Below are 16,056 nucleotides of genomic sequence, written 5' to 3' on the forward strand. Positions count from 1 at the left end.
TGGGTTGTGGACCAGGTCCCCAGTTGAGGGTGCGTGAGAGGCAACCAGACACTGATGCTTCTCTCCCACTCTCTAAATAAATAAAATCTTTAAAAAAACAAACAGCCCATTAAAAAAAAAGTGTAAGTGAAAATATTACATCAAATTTTCATGTCACTTTATCTGGATTCCAGAAGTTCCCACAAGCTTTATTCCAAAACTATTTTTATTAATAGATATTAAATTAAATAATGTGTAGAAGGAAAAGGAGCTGGTGTTGGTTCTGATTATGTCCCCTTTTCTTTACCCTAGCTCTTCACGTGTCTTGCCTGTTTTTTTGGGCATTTTCTTAGCATGGGGATCTTCTAGCTCCTTGGCCTTATAATAGTGAGGTGCCACCTCCAAAAGCCAACTGCTCTCAATCTCTAATACCTAGAAGAGGAAAAAAACAACAACAGTAGAGTTCTTGTCTTTCCAACCTAGATTCTAATGTGTGTATGCTCAAAAAAGTTCTCCTCCTTCCCCTTTGACTGCAGGGCTCTAATACCATATGAGTGAGGACCCCCACCCCCCCAAAAAACGGAATTATCTTCTGCAGGGCGGGCCCCTGTAATACAGGCTTCCCCTGCTAGGTGAGTGTTCTAGGAGCCCATCTGAATCAGTGTACCAGCTGGCATTGTTGTGAGAGGCTGTGTTTGGCTTCATTGAAATTTTTTGAAGACTGCCAACACGTTTGCCCATTTCATGATGGGTGATTAATGAGCGCACCTGCCCACACTATGCTCAGCAGTTCAGCAGTTCAGTGTTCAGCAGTTTTTAACCAAAAATGGCATGACCCCTGTGTCTCACCCTCCCTATTCACCCCAGGTAACTTTTTATTTCCCCAGATGAAAAAAGTCAGCTTTTTTTTGGTTTGTTTGTTTTCCTGGATGAAAAAGTCCTCAAAGGGAAATTTTTTGCCGATGTAGAAGAGGTAAAACAAAAAGCATCAGAAGCACCAAAAGGCATCAAAATCAATGAGTTCAAAAATTTTTGAGCAGTGGAAAAGTCTCAATAGGTGTACTGCATCAAATGGAGAGTACTTTGAAGGTGACTGAAGTTTAACGTGTAAGAATACATAATTTTTTAATAAATAAATTCCAGGTCTTTTTGGGCCCCACCTCGTATATTCCAAAGGCTGTTACATTTCTACGTGTTATTCAGGATCCCAAGTAGGCTATTCTTAAAAAAAAAAAACTTGAACGTAAAGACTGGAAAGTACACTCAGGTTATCACCCAACACCCAAAACACCAAGACAACAGCCATTCAAACGTTCATTAAATATACAATTATCAGATCTTAGGAGATGCTGAGTCAGCTGTTAGGATGTCTTTCTATTTTATCCTACCTTAAACCAGTATGTTTTCCTGTTTCTCTGCCAGTCCCAGCAACTTGAACCTGGGATTTTAGCTTGCCAGGAGACCACTTGTCCCTATAATCTCCACCTGCCCGAGCATCCCCTCACCTGTCTCATGAACTCCTTGGTGGTCAAAACAAGTTCATGGTAGAGCAGCCAGCGAGGCTGTTCCTCAAAGAGGGAGGAGTTGGGGTGAACAAACACTGTCTGCTGCTGTTTCACGGTGCGGTAGCCACTGCGAGTCAACCGTGCTGTGTGGTAAAAGTAACCGGCAGTGATGGCCTAAGAAGCGGGTCAGAAAGAATGTCAACAGGAAAGTCAAGACACCCAGGGACCCTCAGCACTCACTACCTGTTTTTAGTTCAGGCTTCTGGAGAACCAGGAAGATAAGGAATGCACAAAGAACCCACTGAGAAGAAACCTCCAGTGGTTTGGGAATAAAGCACAGGAGAGCATGCCTTCCACAAGGGGAAGAAGGCACAATTTTAGGCTGGAGGGGCTGCCATAGGCCCCAGAGGGAAGTTTGCTCTTTGGGATACCCTGGGTAGACTAAAGAAAGGCTGACCTTGTGCTGGCCAGGTGACTCAGTTGGAGCACTGTCCTATACACCAAATGGTTGCAGGTTCCATTGCCGGTTGGAATGCATAAGGCAGGCAACAATTCAATCTATCTCTTCCTCTTTCTCTGCCCCCCCCCCCCATACACAAACACTTCCTCTCTCTCTAAAATCAGTAAATATATCCTTGGGTGAGGATTTAAAAAAAGAATGAGCCCTGGCTGGTGTGGCTCAGTGGATTGAGCACCAGCCTGCAAATCAAGGGGTCACTGTTTCGATTCCCAGTCAGGGCACATTTCTGGGTTGCGAGCCAGGTCCCCAGTTGGGGACACACAAGAAGCAACCACACACTGATGTTTCTCTCCCTCTCTTTCTCCCTCCCTTACCCTCCCTCTAAAAATAACTGAATAAAAAATATATATTTTTCTTTAAAAAGAAGAATGCTAACCTTGCGTACACGAATATAGTCCTCATGGCAGGAACTGAGACCAACTTCCACACGCTCCAAGAGTCCCTCTAGTTGTTCCCGCACATCCCGGGCTCGGCGCATAGATCTGAACTGGACAAAGTTCTCATAGCACCACTGGGAAGAGTAACCACTTTCAGCCCACTGTGAAGAGGGTTAAAAAGGGTCAGGGTAAGCATACAGTAGGACCAGAGTCCCTCATGTCTCCCTCATTCCCACTCATCCAAGCCCAGTGACCTGTGTATAAACGTTTAGCAAAACCAAGTGGTCCCCACCAGGGAGGAAGAAGTTGACACGGGCATTGTCAGCATGGACAACCTTGTCCTTGGGTCGATAGAAGATGGAGTTGTTGACAGAAAGCATAGCAGCCACTGTCAGGATCTCCTCTGAACAACTGTACCTGGGTCAGAAAGGGAAAAAGCATGAGAGTTCAAAGCAAGCTGTAAGAATAGACACACACTGGGGGAAAGTGGCATGTGATGGATGCGTCTTCACGTGTGGACTGCTAATCAGAATAATGGCTACAAATCAGAGACTATATAGATTTGGTGGCAACAGCAATAGCACAGGGGTCAAGGAGGCGGGACTATGGATTACAATGTTATAGAGGAAAAGAATGGGACCTGTGAGCTGTCCACAGTAGGCAAGTGTGCATTAAGTGCACTGGGGAAAGATCACTTCCTTTAAGTTCACATGATAACTTCTGATCTCAGCCACTTCTAGTCTGCAGCCTTAGGAATGAGTTAAATCCCCATATCAGCCCTTACTCAGCACTCCTCACTGATGGAAAGTCTTCCACTTCCGTTCATACTCCCAAATTTTGTTTCCCATTTGATATCATGATCAAGGATACAGCACAGTGTCTTACAGAGAGAAAGAGCAAGTTAACAGAAGTGGCCCCAGAGACAGGAGGAGGCATGGTCAGTTTGTGGGCTGGAGGTCCAGCCAGAGTGGGAGACTTACTTCTCAGAGGCCAGGATCATTTTTGACAGCATGGGGTCCACTGGCAGCTCTGCCATCTTTCGACCAGACTAAGGAGAGGAAAGAGAGGGCTGAAGCCAGTCTTCCCTCAGGTGTCCTTCCACCCTGACCCCTTTATCCTGCCCCAGCCCACTGCTCTCCCACCTCACCGTGGTGAGCTCCCCAAGGTGATTTAGGGCTCCCAGAGCATACAGTTGCTCCAAAGCCAGCAGCAGGGTTTCATATGGTGGAGGATCCAGGAAATCAAAGTGCATGAGGTCATGGATCCCTGCAGAGATGTGAGGGGTAGAACAGAGTCCCTTTACAAGGACCAGTGATTCAAGCCCCACTTCCCTCCTCTCTCAGGACTGGGGGACCCCACTAACCTAAGCTCTTGAGCAGCAACACAACATTGCCTAGGCTGGTCCTTTGGATCTCCGGCACTGTGGTCTCCTCCAGCTCATGCTGATAGGCCCAAGCAGTATACAGGCGGAAGCATTTCCCAGCAGCCACCCGGCCTGCCCGACCAGCTCGCTGATTGGCTGAAGCCTAGAAAGAAAGGAGAGGCAGGCTGGCTGACAACTGGATGAGGGAAAGAGAAAGGGTAGTATTTATGCAAGAAATCTAGGAGGGCGTAGTTCCATCCTCTAAGGAGCCCCCAGAGGCTTCTGAGTGGGACTTTCCTGTGGGCCCATTCCACCTCCCACTCCCCCACAGAGACCCCACTGGAGCTCAGGCTGACCTTGCTGCAGGGTGTGACTGTGAGTGATTCCATGCCTGTGCGGGGGTTGTAGCTCTTCTGCTTACAGAACCCTGGATCCAGCACATAAATAATGCCCTCGATGGTGAGTGAAGTCTCAGCAATGTTCGTTGCCACAACCACCTGAGAGGATATGGGGTCACTCAGAGAAATCAACCTCCTAGTTATGTAGAAAAAGTAATCCTGGGCCCTGGCTGGTGTGGCTCAGTGGATTGAGCACTGGCCTGTGGACTGAAAGGTTGCTGGTTCAATTTCCAGTCAGGGCACATACCTGGCTTGTGGGCCAGGTCCCCAGTTGGGGACGTGCAAGACACAACCAATCAATCTCGCGAAGCAATGTTTCGCTACCTCTCTAAAAATAAATTAAAAAAAAAAAAAAAAACGATCCTAGAAGATTTGGAGTAGACCAGCAGAGGCACATAAGAGTTAGGAGCTGAGGGAATTAGTGTCCAAAGTCAGAGAGGGGAACAGGCCAGAAAAAGCGTGAGGGAGAACTAGGGCTCAGACAGAACACAAGGTGGAAAAGAAATAGAGAAGAGGGTTGATGGGTTTTTCAGAGATGGGAGATGGGGCTATCTAGGTCCCTGCCCTCACCTCCCCAGCAAGCACTTTACATTCACCTTCACTCATTACTGCCTGCAAAAGCCTCCCAACAAACCTTCCTGCTTCTACTCCTGCCTAGGTTACCAGGCATCCAGAATGGTCCTTTTAAAATGTACACCCGTGCCCTGACTGGTTTAGCTCAGTGGGTTGGGCACCATCCCACAAACCAAAAGGTCACCTGTTGATTCCTTTCAGGGCACATGCCTGGGTTGTGCACCAGGTCCCCCAGCTGGGGGCATGCAAGATGCAACCCATCGATGTTTCTCTTGCACATTGATGTTTCTCTCCCTCTCCCTCCCTTTCCCTCTCTCTAAAAGTAGATAAAGATCTTTTAAAAAATAAAACAAAATGTACACCTGTCACATCACTTCCCTCACATCACTCCCCTTTCTTCCAATGGCTCCCTATCCTATATGACAATTTTATCCAAGCTTGTTCAGGCACTGAGTCCTCTAGCCCTCAGCTGCCTTTCTGTATTTCCCAGTACTGCGCTCCCTGGCCAGGCACAGAACACTTCTCAGTCCATGCCTGGGTACTTTTCAAGAGGCCATCCCTCTGCTGGAGCACTCCTCTCTGATACCAACCGGGCTCCCTCCCTCACCCAGATAAGGCCTCTGCTTCAATTTCACTTTTTTGGAAAGGGAGAGGCCTTCTCTACACTCCCAGGAAAGTTCTTCCCTGCCATTTTTCAGTCCTACCAGTCAGCCTCCATCTTCCTATGCTGCAATGTGTCTCTTCATAGGACTCGTCACAAATTGACATTATGTATTGAATGCCCATTGTCTCCTAATTTACACTAGACTGGGAGCTCTGCAAGGCCAGGAACTTTGTTTCATTCATCATTGTATTCCCATCCCCCAGAACAGTGTCTGGGAGGAACCTGGTCAATATTCATGGATGAAAGTTATACCTTTGCTCAAAATCCTTTGATTGCCATTCAGCTATCTAAAGTCCAAACTCTGAATCTTGCACGCAGACCTCATACACACCTTACTTAGGCTTTCCTTGGACATTCCTGCCATTTTTCTTAAAGGTGGAGATAAGCCCCACTTTCCAGCTCACCAGGGCACCCCTTCTCATGCATTCAGCTACCTCTCAGTCCATGCCATATTCATCCTCTCTCTAAAGGTCAGCAACTGACTGCTCCTCGAACTGTGGCTCAGGGGTACACCTTGCACAGGGCAGGCACACCCTTGCTTTCTCACTGCTACTTGTAGAACTATAGGGGTGAAGAAAGTAGGTTTCTGCAACTTACCTTTCGAGCCCCTGGTGGCGTGGGCTGGAAGATGCGAGCCTGCATGTCGGAAGGCAGGTTGGCATAAATGGGCAGCACCAGCAGCTCCCTGATTTTGGAGCCCAGGCGGCGGCAGCGATCCTGAAGCATCTCACAGGCAGCCTCAATCTCCTCCTGGATTTGGGGTGGGGAGAGCAGCAGGGACCCAGAGGCACAAAGGTCAACATGACAGCCTCATCTTCCCCTGGCAGACAAACATCACCACCCCTCCCCCACCTCACTCACCTGCCCTGTCAGGAACACGAGGACATCCCCAGCAGGCTGGGTCACATGAATCTGTAGCACAGACACTACACAGGCTTCCAGGTAGTCAGCCTCTGGAGCCTGGGGTGGAGGAGAGGGCACAGGAAGGCCACTTGCTCAGGCAAGCCTCTTTCCCTCCTCCACATACACTTAATCCCAGGTCCCCTTTGGACTCTCCATTCCATCCTACCCTCCTTGGGACAACCTCCCCCAGCTTCATGCCTCACACTTAAACCTATCTTCCCTGAGTGGGGCACCTTGGTATAGAAGATGTCAACTGGAAACCGGCGTCCAGGAATTCGGAAGACTGGGGCATCATCAAAGAAAGTGGAAAAACGGGCAGTGTCCAGTGTGGCTGAAGCCACCAGAACCTTGAGCTCAGGTCGGAAGCGAGCAACATCTTTGATCAATCCAAAGAGAATGTCTGTGTGCAAAGTCCGTTCATGAGCCTCATCCACCATCACCACACTAGGAAAGAAACAGGGAGCAGTGAAAGAGGAGAGCTGGGAAATGCAGGAGTGGACACTAGGGTTCTCTGGATGAAGGGACAGATGGAGGCAAAGAGTCCAAGGGTGAATGTGGGAGGAGGGGGCTCTAAGAGAAACCCATTGCCCCAGTTAAGTAAGACCAACAGGAAGTTGGAGAAGACAAGGACACCACAGTCTGCAGCCTCTCAGCTTGGGCAAACAAGAGATTGGGAGGCTGGAATTGAGGCCAAAACAAATCAGACATCCCCTCTGAATCAGAGTTAAGAGTCTGCTAGAGTCAGTAGATGGAAGAATATGTTTTAACAGGAACAAAAGTAAAGGCAAGGCCTCTTTCAATAAGGCTAGTCCCCCAGACTGGCTGGGGATGAACAGATGGATCTGTGTCACCAGAACAGCCCAGAAGCTCCCAGGCTTCTGTGGGGCTGCTGTTGCACATCCCTGTTGACCCTGCCACCTCTTATGGAGAGGACCAGTAAGCCTTTCTAGCCCAACCTTTGAGGACTCTGCAGGTTGGTCTCCTAATTTAGTTACATGTATGGACCTTCTTTGTCCTTGCCCTTTTCTTTGGTTTTCTGGTGGTAGCCAAGCCTGTAGGAGCTCACCCCCAACCTCAAACCTTTGTGCCTAATCCTGACCCTGATGGTGAAGCTCCCAGCTGTTTGAGGCTGGGGTTAATGGGAAAGTCCCATGCCCCAAACACTTTTGCATTGGTTTGTCTTCCATGGAAGGGCTGTGAAAAGGTCAAATCATATCTGTCCTATGGCTGCACTCTGATCATCTAGGACCACAAATTCACAGCCTCTTACTCAGCTGGACTGGCCCCACCCAGATCTCATGCACGATTTCTCCCCTCAACACATGCTCATCATGCAATCCCTGCTGGGTCAATGCAGCCCTAAGAATTCACTATTAACAGGCCCTGCAATCTCTACCACTCTATAGAGTCTTGGTATTGAGCTGATATTTGTCTCCCTGTGACATCGGTTCCTAGATGTACCCTCTGGGGTCACATAAAACAAATCTGACCCCTTTCCCTTTCCATGTTATAGCCCTTCACATTTCTAGAGGGAACTAGGTTGTCTCCCTTGAGTTTCTCCCCTACTGTAAGCTGAACATTCTAAGTTTCTTCAAGTGGTCTTCATGTGGTTTTTCAAGTCCCCACTGCTCCCACCCTACCATCCTGGTCGTTTTCTAAACTCTACAAACAATTGGCAAGGGAAGGAGGGACTTTCTCTCTGTATCTTCTGCCCTCTAGCTCCACCTATATGGTACCCAGAGGCCAGCTCTTGGACTGCCAGGATCATAAAGATGTAAGAACTGGTAGATTCATCTAAAGACAATGGCCAATCTAACTTGGGGGGTGGGGGGGTGGCAGAAAGGAAAGGTCAAAGCTAAGAACACACTGGAAGGCACAAAACGGGAGGAGGGCAGCAGAACATGGGGGAAGAGGAGGTGGTAGCTCTCCTATGGGAGATGAGACCATTTGTATACCTGTAGCTTGCAAGGTCAGGCTCAGAGAGGAACTCTCGAAGAAGCATCCCATCTGTCATGTAACGGAGGACTGTTCGCTCTGACGTGCAGTCCTCAAAGCGGATGCTGTAGCCAACCTGTCAAGGGGGTCATGAGCTATAGAAAATGGGCTGGTCTTCCCTGAAGGGAGTGCAGGACTAGGGGACAAGGAGTCAGTACCTGGACCTGTGGTGCAGGGACCTGAGGGCAGTATGGGCTGAGTTCCAGACCCTTGGGGGTCCCCTCATCCCTCAGTCACCCCAGACCTCACCTCATTCCCAAGCTTCACACCCATCTCCCGGGCCACTCGGGCAGCCACACTCATGGCTGCCACTCTCCTGGGCTGAGTGCAGGCAATCTTCATACCGTTCTTGGTATAACCCTGAATGACAGGAGAAAGGTCTCCCTTTTACTAAATATGGTCCTGGGGCCCAGGACAATCCAGAGAAAAAAAAATGTAAATGCAGGGCAGGGGGAAAGGAGGGAACGGATGGGGGCTGAAATCCAGACAAGGAGGGCAAACGGACAGGATGGCCGACCCAGGGCCCTCAAAGGGGTCTTCACCCAGCCCTGGCAGTCCCAGCCCTTTGAGAAATCAAGTTCTGGGCTCAGCTCGACTTGAGCTGGCAAAGGACAGAACAGGTGTGGCAAACTCAGAAGCAATGGGGAACAAAGTAAGGTACAAAAGCAGGAAAACAGGTCCTTTCACTCCTCGTGTTTGGACCCTGCACAGGAACAGAGGCCAAGCTGGATTGGAGTAAGGGGTCCATGTTTACACACACCCCATCATCTAGTTGTCTACACTCCCTTCTAATATGAACACAGAGAATACCTATCGGTCAGGGGCACTGTGACAGGAAGTGAGAATAGAAATGTGAAAAGGATATAGTCCATATTCTCAAGGACCTCAATGTTTAGTGGGAAAGGCGAAATGACTAAAATGGAGGTGAGCAACTACTAACATTATCAGGGAAAAGGAGCTCTCACATAACTGTGCTTGTCAATGGATGAGACCCCCACAGCCTGGAGGGTGTGGGTGACTCACCTCCTCAAAGAGATACTGTGGGATTTGGGTGGTCTTTCCCGAGCCTGTCTCACCCTCGATGATGAGAACCTGATGATTAGCAATAGCAGCCAGGAGCTCCTGACGGAACGGGAACACAGGGAGGCTGCAGCGGACGGCCTGGATGGACTCCTTCTGCTGGACCTGGGTAGAAGGGGGTGGAGCTGATGGCTCCTTAGGAGGAGAAAAAGTAGCATGAGCTTCACGACCAGCTTCCCATTCTCTTCACAATGTCCCAGAGCTTGCCTTACCTCGTCACCCTGGAGCTGAGTGGCCCGGACAAACTCGATGGTCTCCTCTTCCTCTAGCACCAGCTGATACTTGGGCTCCTGGGAAGCAGCGTCTCGGGCCCCAAACTTCAGGGAGGCAGCCCCCAGCCGGGCCTCCTCCCAGCGCCGCTGCTCCTCCCCGGGGGCGCCCGATTCCTCCTCCACCAGATCAACAGCTCGTGCTGGCTGTGCAGAGAAGGGCGCGTGAATACACAGGCTGCCCTCTCTGCCCAGTCTCCTCCTTTCCCATCAGTACTTAGGCCCACTGGGAAAAGGAAGACAAGGAAGCAAGGAAGGGGCCAGTCCCAACTCCCTGACACCAAGGCACAGCCCAACACCCCAATACCTTTCCTCCCTCAGCTCGGAGACCAGGGCTAAGGTGGATGCCTCTTCGCCTCACCTGTCCTCGGGTCTCCTCTGGCATGTGGTAGCGATTTGTGGCCTCCAGCTTCTCCTGCTCCCCAGCTGCTCGGTACTCCCGGGCCAGATCCCGTACTCGCTGTTTGTATTTGAGCTCCCGCCGCTCATGTTGGCTCAGCTCCACATCCCCAAAAAGGAACTCCTCATCCGCCAGCTCAGCCTCCAGGTCCTCAAGCTTCTCTCGCTCTCGCTTAGCTAGGTACTCTCGGCGAGATTTCTTTCGCAGCTCAGGGACCTAGGTAAGCACGGGGCAGTCAAATCCTCCTCCTGCTGGAAGGGCAACCCTTTTCTCTACCTACTTTTAACTAGTGACAGGACTCCCGGACAGACTGGTATGAGAACCTAAATATCAGTCCTTCATCTTTCCTCTGCAATGTATGCGACTAATGGTGGCCCCAAGTGGGGCCTATGAAGGCCACACACAAACTCTACACACTGCCTTCCAGCAGCAGGATCCAGCCAGAGGTCCTCTTGAGGCAGCTTCACCATCTTAGTCAATGTAAATGTATTAGGGCAATTATCTGAATATTTTATATTTTACCCTTACTATTTGAGTTAGTGAAAGGGAGAAAACAAAAGGGCTGATACCAGCATTCAGAAGCATAGGTCTTGAAAGACAAATACCATATGATCTCACCTAATACAGGAACCTAATGAACAAAACAAACAAATGAGCAAAACAGAACCAGAGGCATGGAAACAAGGAACAGACTGACGGTGACCAGAGGCGAGAGGGGAGGAGAAGGGGAAGGGTCTAGTATCAATGACCCATGGACATGGACAACAGGGTGGGGATTGACTGTGGGAGTTGGGCGGGGGGCGGGGGGACGTCATGGCAGTGGAGAGCAACAGGGGAAAAATTGAGACAACTGTAACAGAACAACAATAAAGACAGTTAAAAAAATAAAGTAGAATTCTCCCTGAAAAAAAAAAAAGCAGCACAGGTCTTAAACTGAAAACAACTAAGACAAATGAAAACCGCTAGGGACACCAGTAATAGGTAATCTTCACCCCAGTTAGATGCTCCCTGATTGTAAACAGAATGACTGTAGTTTGGGGAAGGGAAAAGACAGCTTCAGAGAATGGCTTTGAGACAAGATGCAATTGGGATGCGGAGCTGTCTGAGACCAACCTCCCCTCATACTGTGCACCATTTGGCTTCTACCAGTTCCCTTTGATATATGCTTTTCAGGACACACTGTAGATGACAGAAGACAGGCCATATCCTTTAGGCCTTTCTCGGCCCTCATCATGTCTCTTTCCTGTGATTGAGATAAGCTTTCCTACTGCAGTGGCACAACCCTGCTGGAGCTGCCCCTGAGGGCTCCAGTTCTGTCTACTTGCTTGGCTTTTCTTGTTTGTTCTATGAAGACTTAAAATGGAGTTTATGTTCATGACCTAATCTGAGAACCACAATCAAACACTCCTTCAGCCTGATGGGTGCAGCAGATGGATGTCTTCAGAATATGGGCAAATGCCCTGACCGGTGTGGCTCAGTTGGGCATCGTCCTGCAAAGCAAAAGGTCACTGCTTCCATTCTGTCAGGGCACATGCTATGATTGTGGGTTCAGTCCCCCGTCAGGGCACATATGGGTTCCTGGTCGAGGTGCATACAAGATGGGTCCATTGATGTTTCTCTCCCTCTCATTCTCACTCCCTTTTCCTCTCTCTAAAAATAAGTAAATAAAATCTTTAAAAGATAAAATAAAATATGGGAAGAAAACCATGGCAATTATGCACCAAAAAAAAGATAAGTAATTGTAAAACATTTAAAAATAAAAATTCATGAGTAGCATGTGTACACACAAAAAATGGGAAAAAAAAACCAAACAAACTTCTGTCAGCAGTGAAGTGACTATTACACCTAACTTCTTACTCTGAAAATTAGTAATTAAAAGGAAACAAACATTTGCCCTGTTTGTTAAGAAGGAATTGTAGCTCATTTCTAGTTCTCAAGGAAAAGCTGTTCTTCACATAAAAAGGACCCCCAAACCACCATTTTATAATCCCCAAAGAAATAACTGATTCAGTGGTTGCTGGACCCTGTAGATGAAAGGCAGCTAGAGAAAGGACATCTGCATTGAGAGATGCATAACTTGGTAGTATGTCCCCTGGACAGGACTCAAGGGAAGTGCTCATCACCACCCAAGAGGTGTCACTGCCACAGCTGTTTAATCTGCATCTGGACAAGCTTTAGACCCAATTTCCACTTTAAAGAAAGCACAGGACATAGAAGAATTTAACACCACAAGATATGGATGAGATAAATCCAGAACACAGGACATGGTAAAGATGAGACAGAAAAAGAGAAAATGAAACAAACTTAAGAGACCTAACAACCAAATGCACAGCATGACCTTTACTGGAGTCTAGTTTGTAAAGAGTCATTAAACACATTTTGGGATAAGCGGAGGGATTTGATTGCAGACAGGTTCTTGATTCATATATGAGAATTACTGTTCATGTTCTTGGGGCTGACAATGGCACTGTGATTTTAGAGGAAAATGTTTTTATTCTTAAGAGGTACATGACAATGATAAAATGCTATGATGTCTAAAACTTTTTTAAATGGTTCAAAAAGGAAAAAAAAAAGCCCACATTTACAGAGACATTGCAAATAATCACACAAGCAATTTTTTAATCCAAACAGTCTGTATGAGTTTTCATTATACTATTCAATTGTCCTATTTTTTCAAAAGTTTTCACAATTGAAAAAGAAAAAAAAACACATTTAAATTCAGGCAAATAAAAACACTACACGAGTACTGAGAGATGTCTCAGAAGTCTCTTGACAGTCATTTTGCGGCATGGGACGTGAGATGGGTTGGTCAGTCAGGAGAGACCTAAAGGCCACTAGGCCATTCTTAGGACACCAAGAGCCTCAAAATTCTTTTGGGAAATCCAAGTGTGACCTTACTTGGGAAGACCGGGCCTTTGAAAAATTGCCTACCCTACCTAGACTCACATCAGAACAAATCAAGTTCATCCATTACAAGGGCTCTGTCCCTGTGTGGTGGAAAGACCAACCTAGGAAACCAGAGGGAGGTAACAAGGCCACATGGGAGATGGAGGGTTAGGTCGCAGGAAGGTATTTGGAAATGGTGTGCCAGAGCTCAATGGTCAGCATATTACTTGGCGGTGGGATAGCTGCCCTGCCCCACCTTCCAGGTGCCTTTTGATTACATCTTATTAAGTCTCATATTTCTCTAACACAAAATATAATTTGATCTAAGAGTCAAGGAAGGTTTCTGGATAGCTTTCTTCCCTCTACAATTTAAGTCCATCCTCAGCAGACTCCTGTCAACTAAGCCCACACCTCCAGGGATCCAACATCCCATCAGCAATCTCAATGCACTTCCTTTGTATCTCTTCTCCTTACCCCTAACCATGCCACCAGAAAGTCTTTCTTTCTGCCTTCTGATTTTGACTTCCTGGGCACTGGGACTCACCATGGCTTTCCGGTCTTCCTCAGCCATCTTGAGGCGCTTCTGAGCCTCTTCATAAGCCTAGGAGAAGAAACCAAGAGTGGAGGAGTGTGAGGCCAAAATTTCCGACAGCCACAGCCACTCCTCCTCCAGAATCTCAATGATCATTCAGATGTTCCCTAGTACAAAGAAATGTCCCCTCTCGCCCTGGCTGGGTGGCTCAGTTGGCTGGAGCATCGTCCCATACACCAAAATGTTGCGGGTTCGATTCCCAGTCAGGACACATACCTAGGTTGCAGGTTTGATGCCCAGTCAGGGCGTGTGCTGGAGGCAACTGACTGATGTTTTTCTCTCACATTAATGTTTTTTTCTCTCTCTCTAAAATCAATAAACATATTCTCAGGTGAGGATTTAAAAAAAAAGAAAAAAAGAAATGTCCTCAGCAGAAGGTGGCCTTAGTTAGCTAGAAGACCCAGAGGGATTCTCCCACCAGAGGTGAATATTCCACTAGAGACATCCCCTTGTCTTTCCAGATAGCGCCATCTCTGCAATCACACCACCTTCCAATTTGGCCCAGGGATCTTCCTGGGGATTACAGAACATGCCGTTCCTATGCACCTTCTTGTCTGACCGCTCCAGAACATTGCGAGTCCGATCCTTATCCCGCTGCCGAACCCGCTCAGCGAAGGCATCACGTTCCTCCAAGTCCTGAAGGCGTTCTCGCTCTGTACGCTCCCATTCATCCTCCGACTCGGGCTTCTCTGTCTGCTGTTTGCTCCCCCTGCGGTCCAACCCAGAGGATTAAATAAGGGCATCCAGGTTTATCATCCTATCATCCACCTGCCCCATCCTCTGTCACCCTACTTCTGACTTACCCTGTCGTCTTCCCTTTCTTAGAAATCTCTTCCTCTTCTTCCTCCTCTTCCTCCTGGCGTTTCTTCCTGAGATGTTTCCGTTTTTTACGCTTCTTCTGGAGACTGCTCCCAGACCTAGTCACAGTCTCCTCACTGCTCTCCTCACTGTCTTCCAGCAATCTATAAGATTGGTTCTTCTCTAACAGGGCTCGGGCCTCTCGCTCGGCTGCCCGAGCTGGCTTTTCGACCACTGTCTTCCGTGGTACCTGTCAACAGAAAAGGGGATGTGAACAACTCCTGAACTCTACCCACCTACTTTGCCCTGTTCCTAATTTAAGGATTGACTTGATCTTAAACTAGCCTTCCTTCACACCATGTTCATCAGCCTGAGTGGGAACTCTCAGCTTCTAAACTTCCTCTCAGTCACTCATTTAACAAACATTTATTGAAACCTGTTCCAGAATTTGTTAGGTATTTATTAGGGTACAGAAATAAACAAGGCACAAAAATCCCTGCCCTCATGGAGTTTACATTCTCAAGCCCTATTTTCAGTTGCTCAGCCTCTATTATTCCCAACGGTTGAGTCAGTCCTACACAAGAACTGACACACTACAAGGACTGTTTTGCAGAGCCCTGTCACAGGCCTGGCACTGTACTAGACTCCAGGGATACACTGGTGAATGGATTAATGTAAAGTTCCTACCTCATATCACACTCTAACCTCATCTCTCACTGAACGTCATATGAAACAGCCAACTAGGCTACCTGCCATTCTCTGAACATGCTGAACACCGGCACTCTTACAATATACCTTCTGAGTACCTGTTCTGTAAGGTGCTCTATTAGGTGGTAGGAACACAAAGACAAATACAGTTCTGTCCTCCAGGATCCCATCTTTTATACTTTTACTCCCTCCTTCTCTACCTGACAATTCCAGGGAATTTTTGGACCTGCTTTTCCGGATCACTACCCCCACCTTCTATGCTCCCACAGCACTTCCCACACCTCTCTTCCATAGCCTCACTATTCAACTGTGGTCCTTGGACACCACCAGTATCAACTGGAAATACAGAAAGTAAGACCCCAACCCTGACCTACCGAATCGGAATCTGCACTTTAACAAGGGCCCTGGATGAATGTACTGCATGTTAAAGTTTGAGAAACACTGCTATTTAACACTTAACCCAACACACTTGAGCCCTCCTCGATCCTAGCACAGTACCCAGGCGAGAGCGGACAAAGGATCAGTGTTTGTGAACTGAGCTTATTACTTAATTCACGGATGCACCGTCAGCCCCGCCACACCCGGACAAATAACCTAGGGCCCCTCCCCTGCTCCACCTCCTCTCTCGCCTCTCCCACGCCGGCCCTCCCCTCCAGATACCTTGTTCCACAGTTTAAGCGCGAAATCCCGGGCTGGCCCGCTAAGGTCCAGGGTATCGGTGTCTCGCAGGCGCTGCACGAACTCCTCTGCCGAGCTGCAACGCTGCGCGGTACAGATCAGGAACTGAGCCACGTGCCGCTCGCTTAGTCCCAGCACTGAATGCAGCTCGTCCTGCACCCAGCGCTCCAGCCCCGCCGGCGTCGCCATGGCGACCCACGCTCCCTGTCTCCCGTCTGAAAGGGTCTCGAGCAGCAGCGCTGTCGGCGGGGTGTGTCAGAGGCCTGGAGCTGGGGACCGAAGCCTCAACTCCGCAAAGGAATTGCCTTACGACCTTACGATTCGATTTCCAACAGTCCAAAGCCGTTTTTCCGGACCGCGGAGGCCGG

At 48.5% G+C, this 16,056-nt stretch overlaps 1 protein-coding gene across 1 annotated transcript; it reads right to left on the reverse strand.

Moving 5' to 3' along the window:
* Positions 1-187: 187 nt before the first annotated feature.
* Positions 188-16,056, reverse strand: DHX16 (DEAH-box helicase 16). Its single transcript, XM_090282027.1, has 20 exons — positions 15,671-16,056; positions 14,308-14,552; positions 14,051-14,213; positions 13,457-13,513; positions 9,988-10,242; positions 9,570-9,773; positions 9,301-9,492; positions 8,527-8,637; positions 8,238-8,353; positions 6,516-6,726; positions 6,241-6,339; positions 5,977-6,129; positions 4,101-4,241; positions 3,745-3,907; positions 3,529-3,647; positions 3,362-3,429; positions 2,636-2,798; positions 2,381-2,542; positions 1,485-1,658; positions 188-411 (listed from the first exon to the last, which is right to left on the reverse strand). Exons 1-20 carry the CDS (start codon positions 15,875-15,877, stop codon positions 283-285), a joined length of 3,132 nt encoding a protein of 1,043 aa, XP_090138153.1. The 5' UTR covers positions 15,878-16,056; the 3' UTR covers positions 188-282.

The sequence above is a fragment of the Furipterus horrens genome, unplaced genomic scaffold, assembly GCF_987537825.1.
Source record: "Furipterus horrens unplaced genomic scaffold, mFurHor1.1.pri manual_scaffold_6, whole genome shotgun sequence".
Lineage (NCBI taxonomy): Eukaryota > Metazoa > Chordata > Mammalia > Chiroptera > Furipteridae > Furipterus > Furipterus horrens.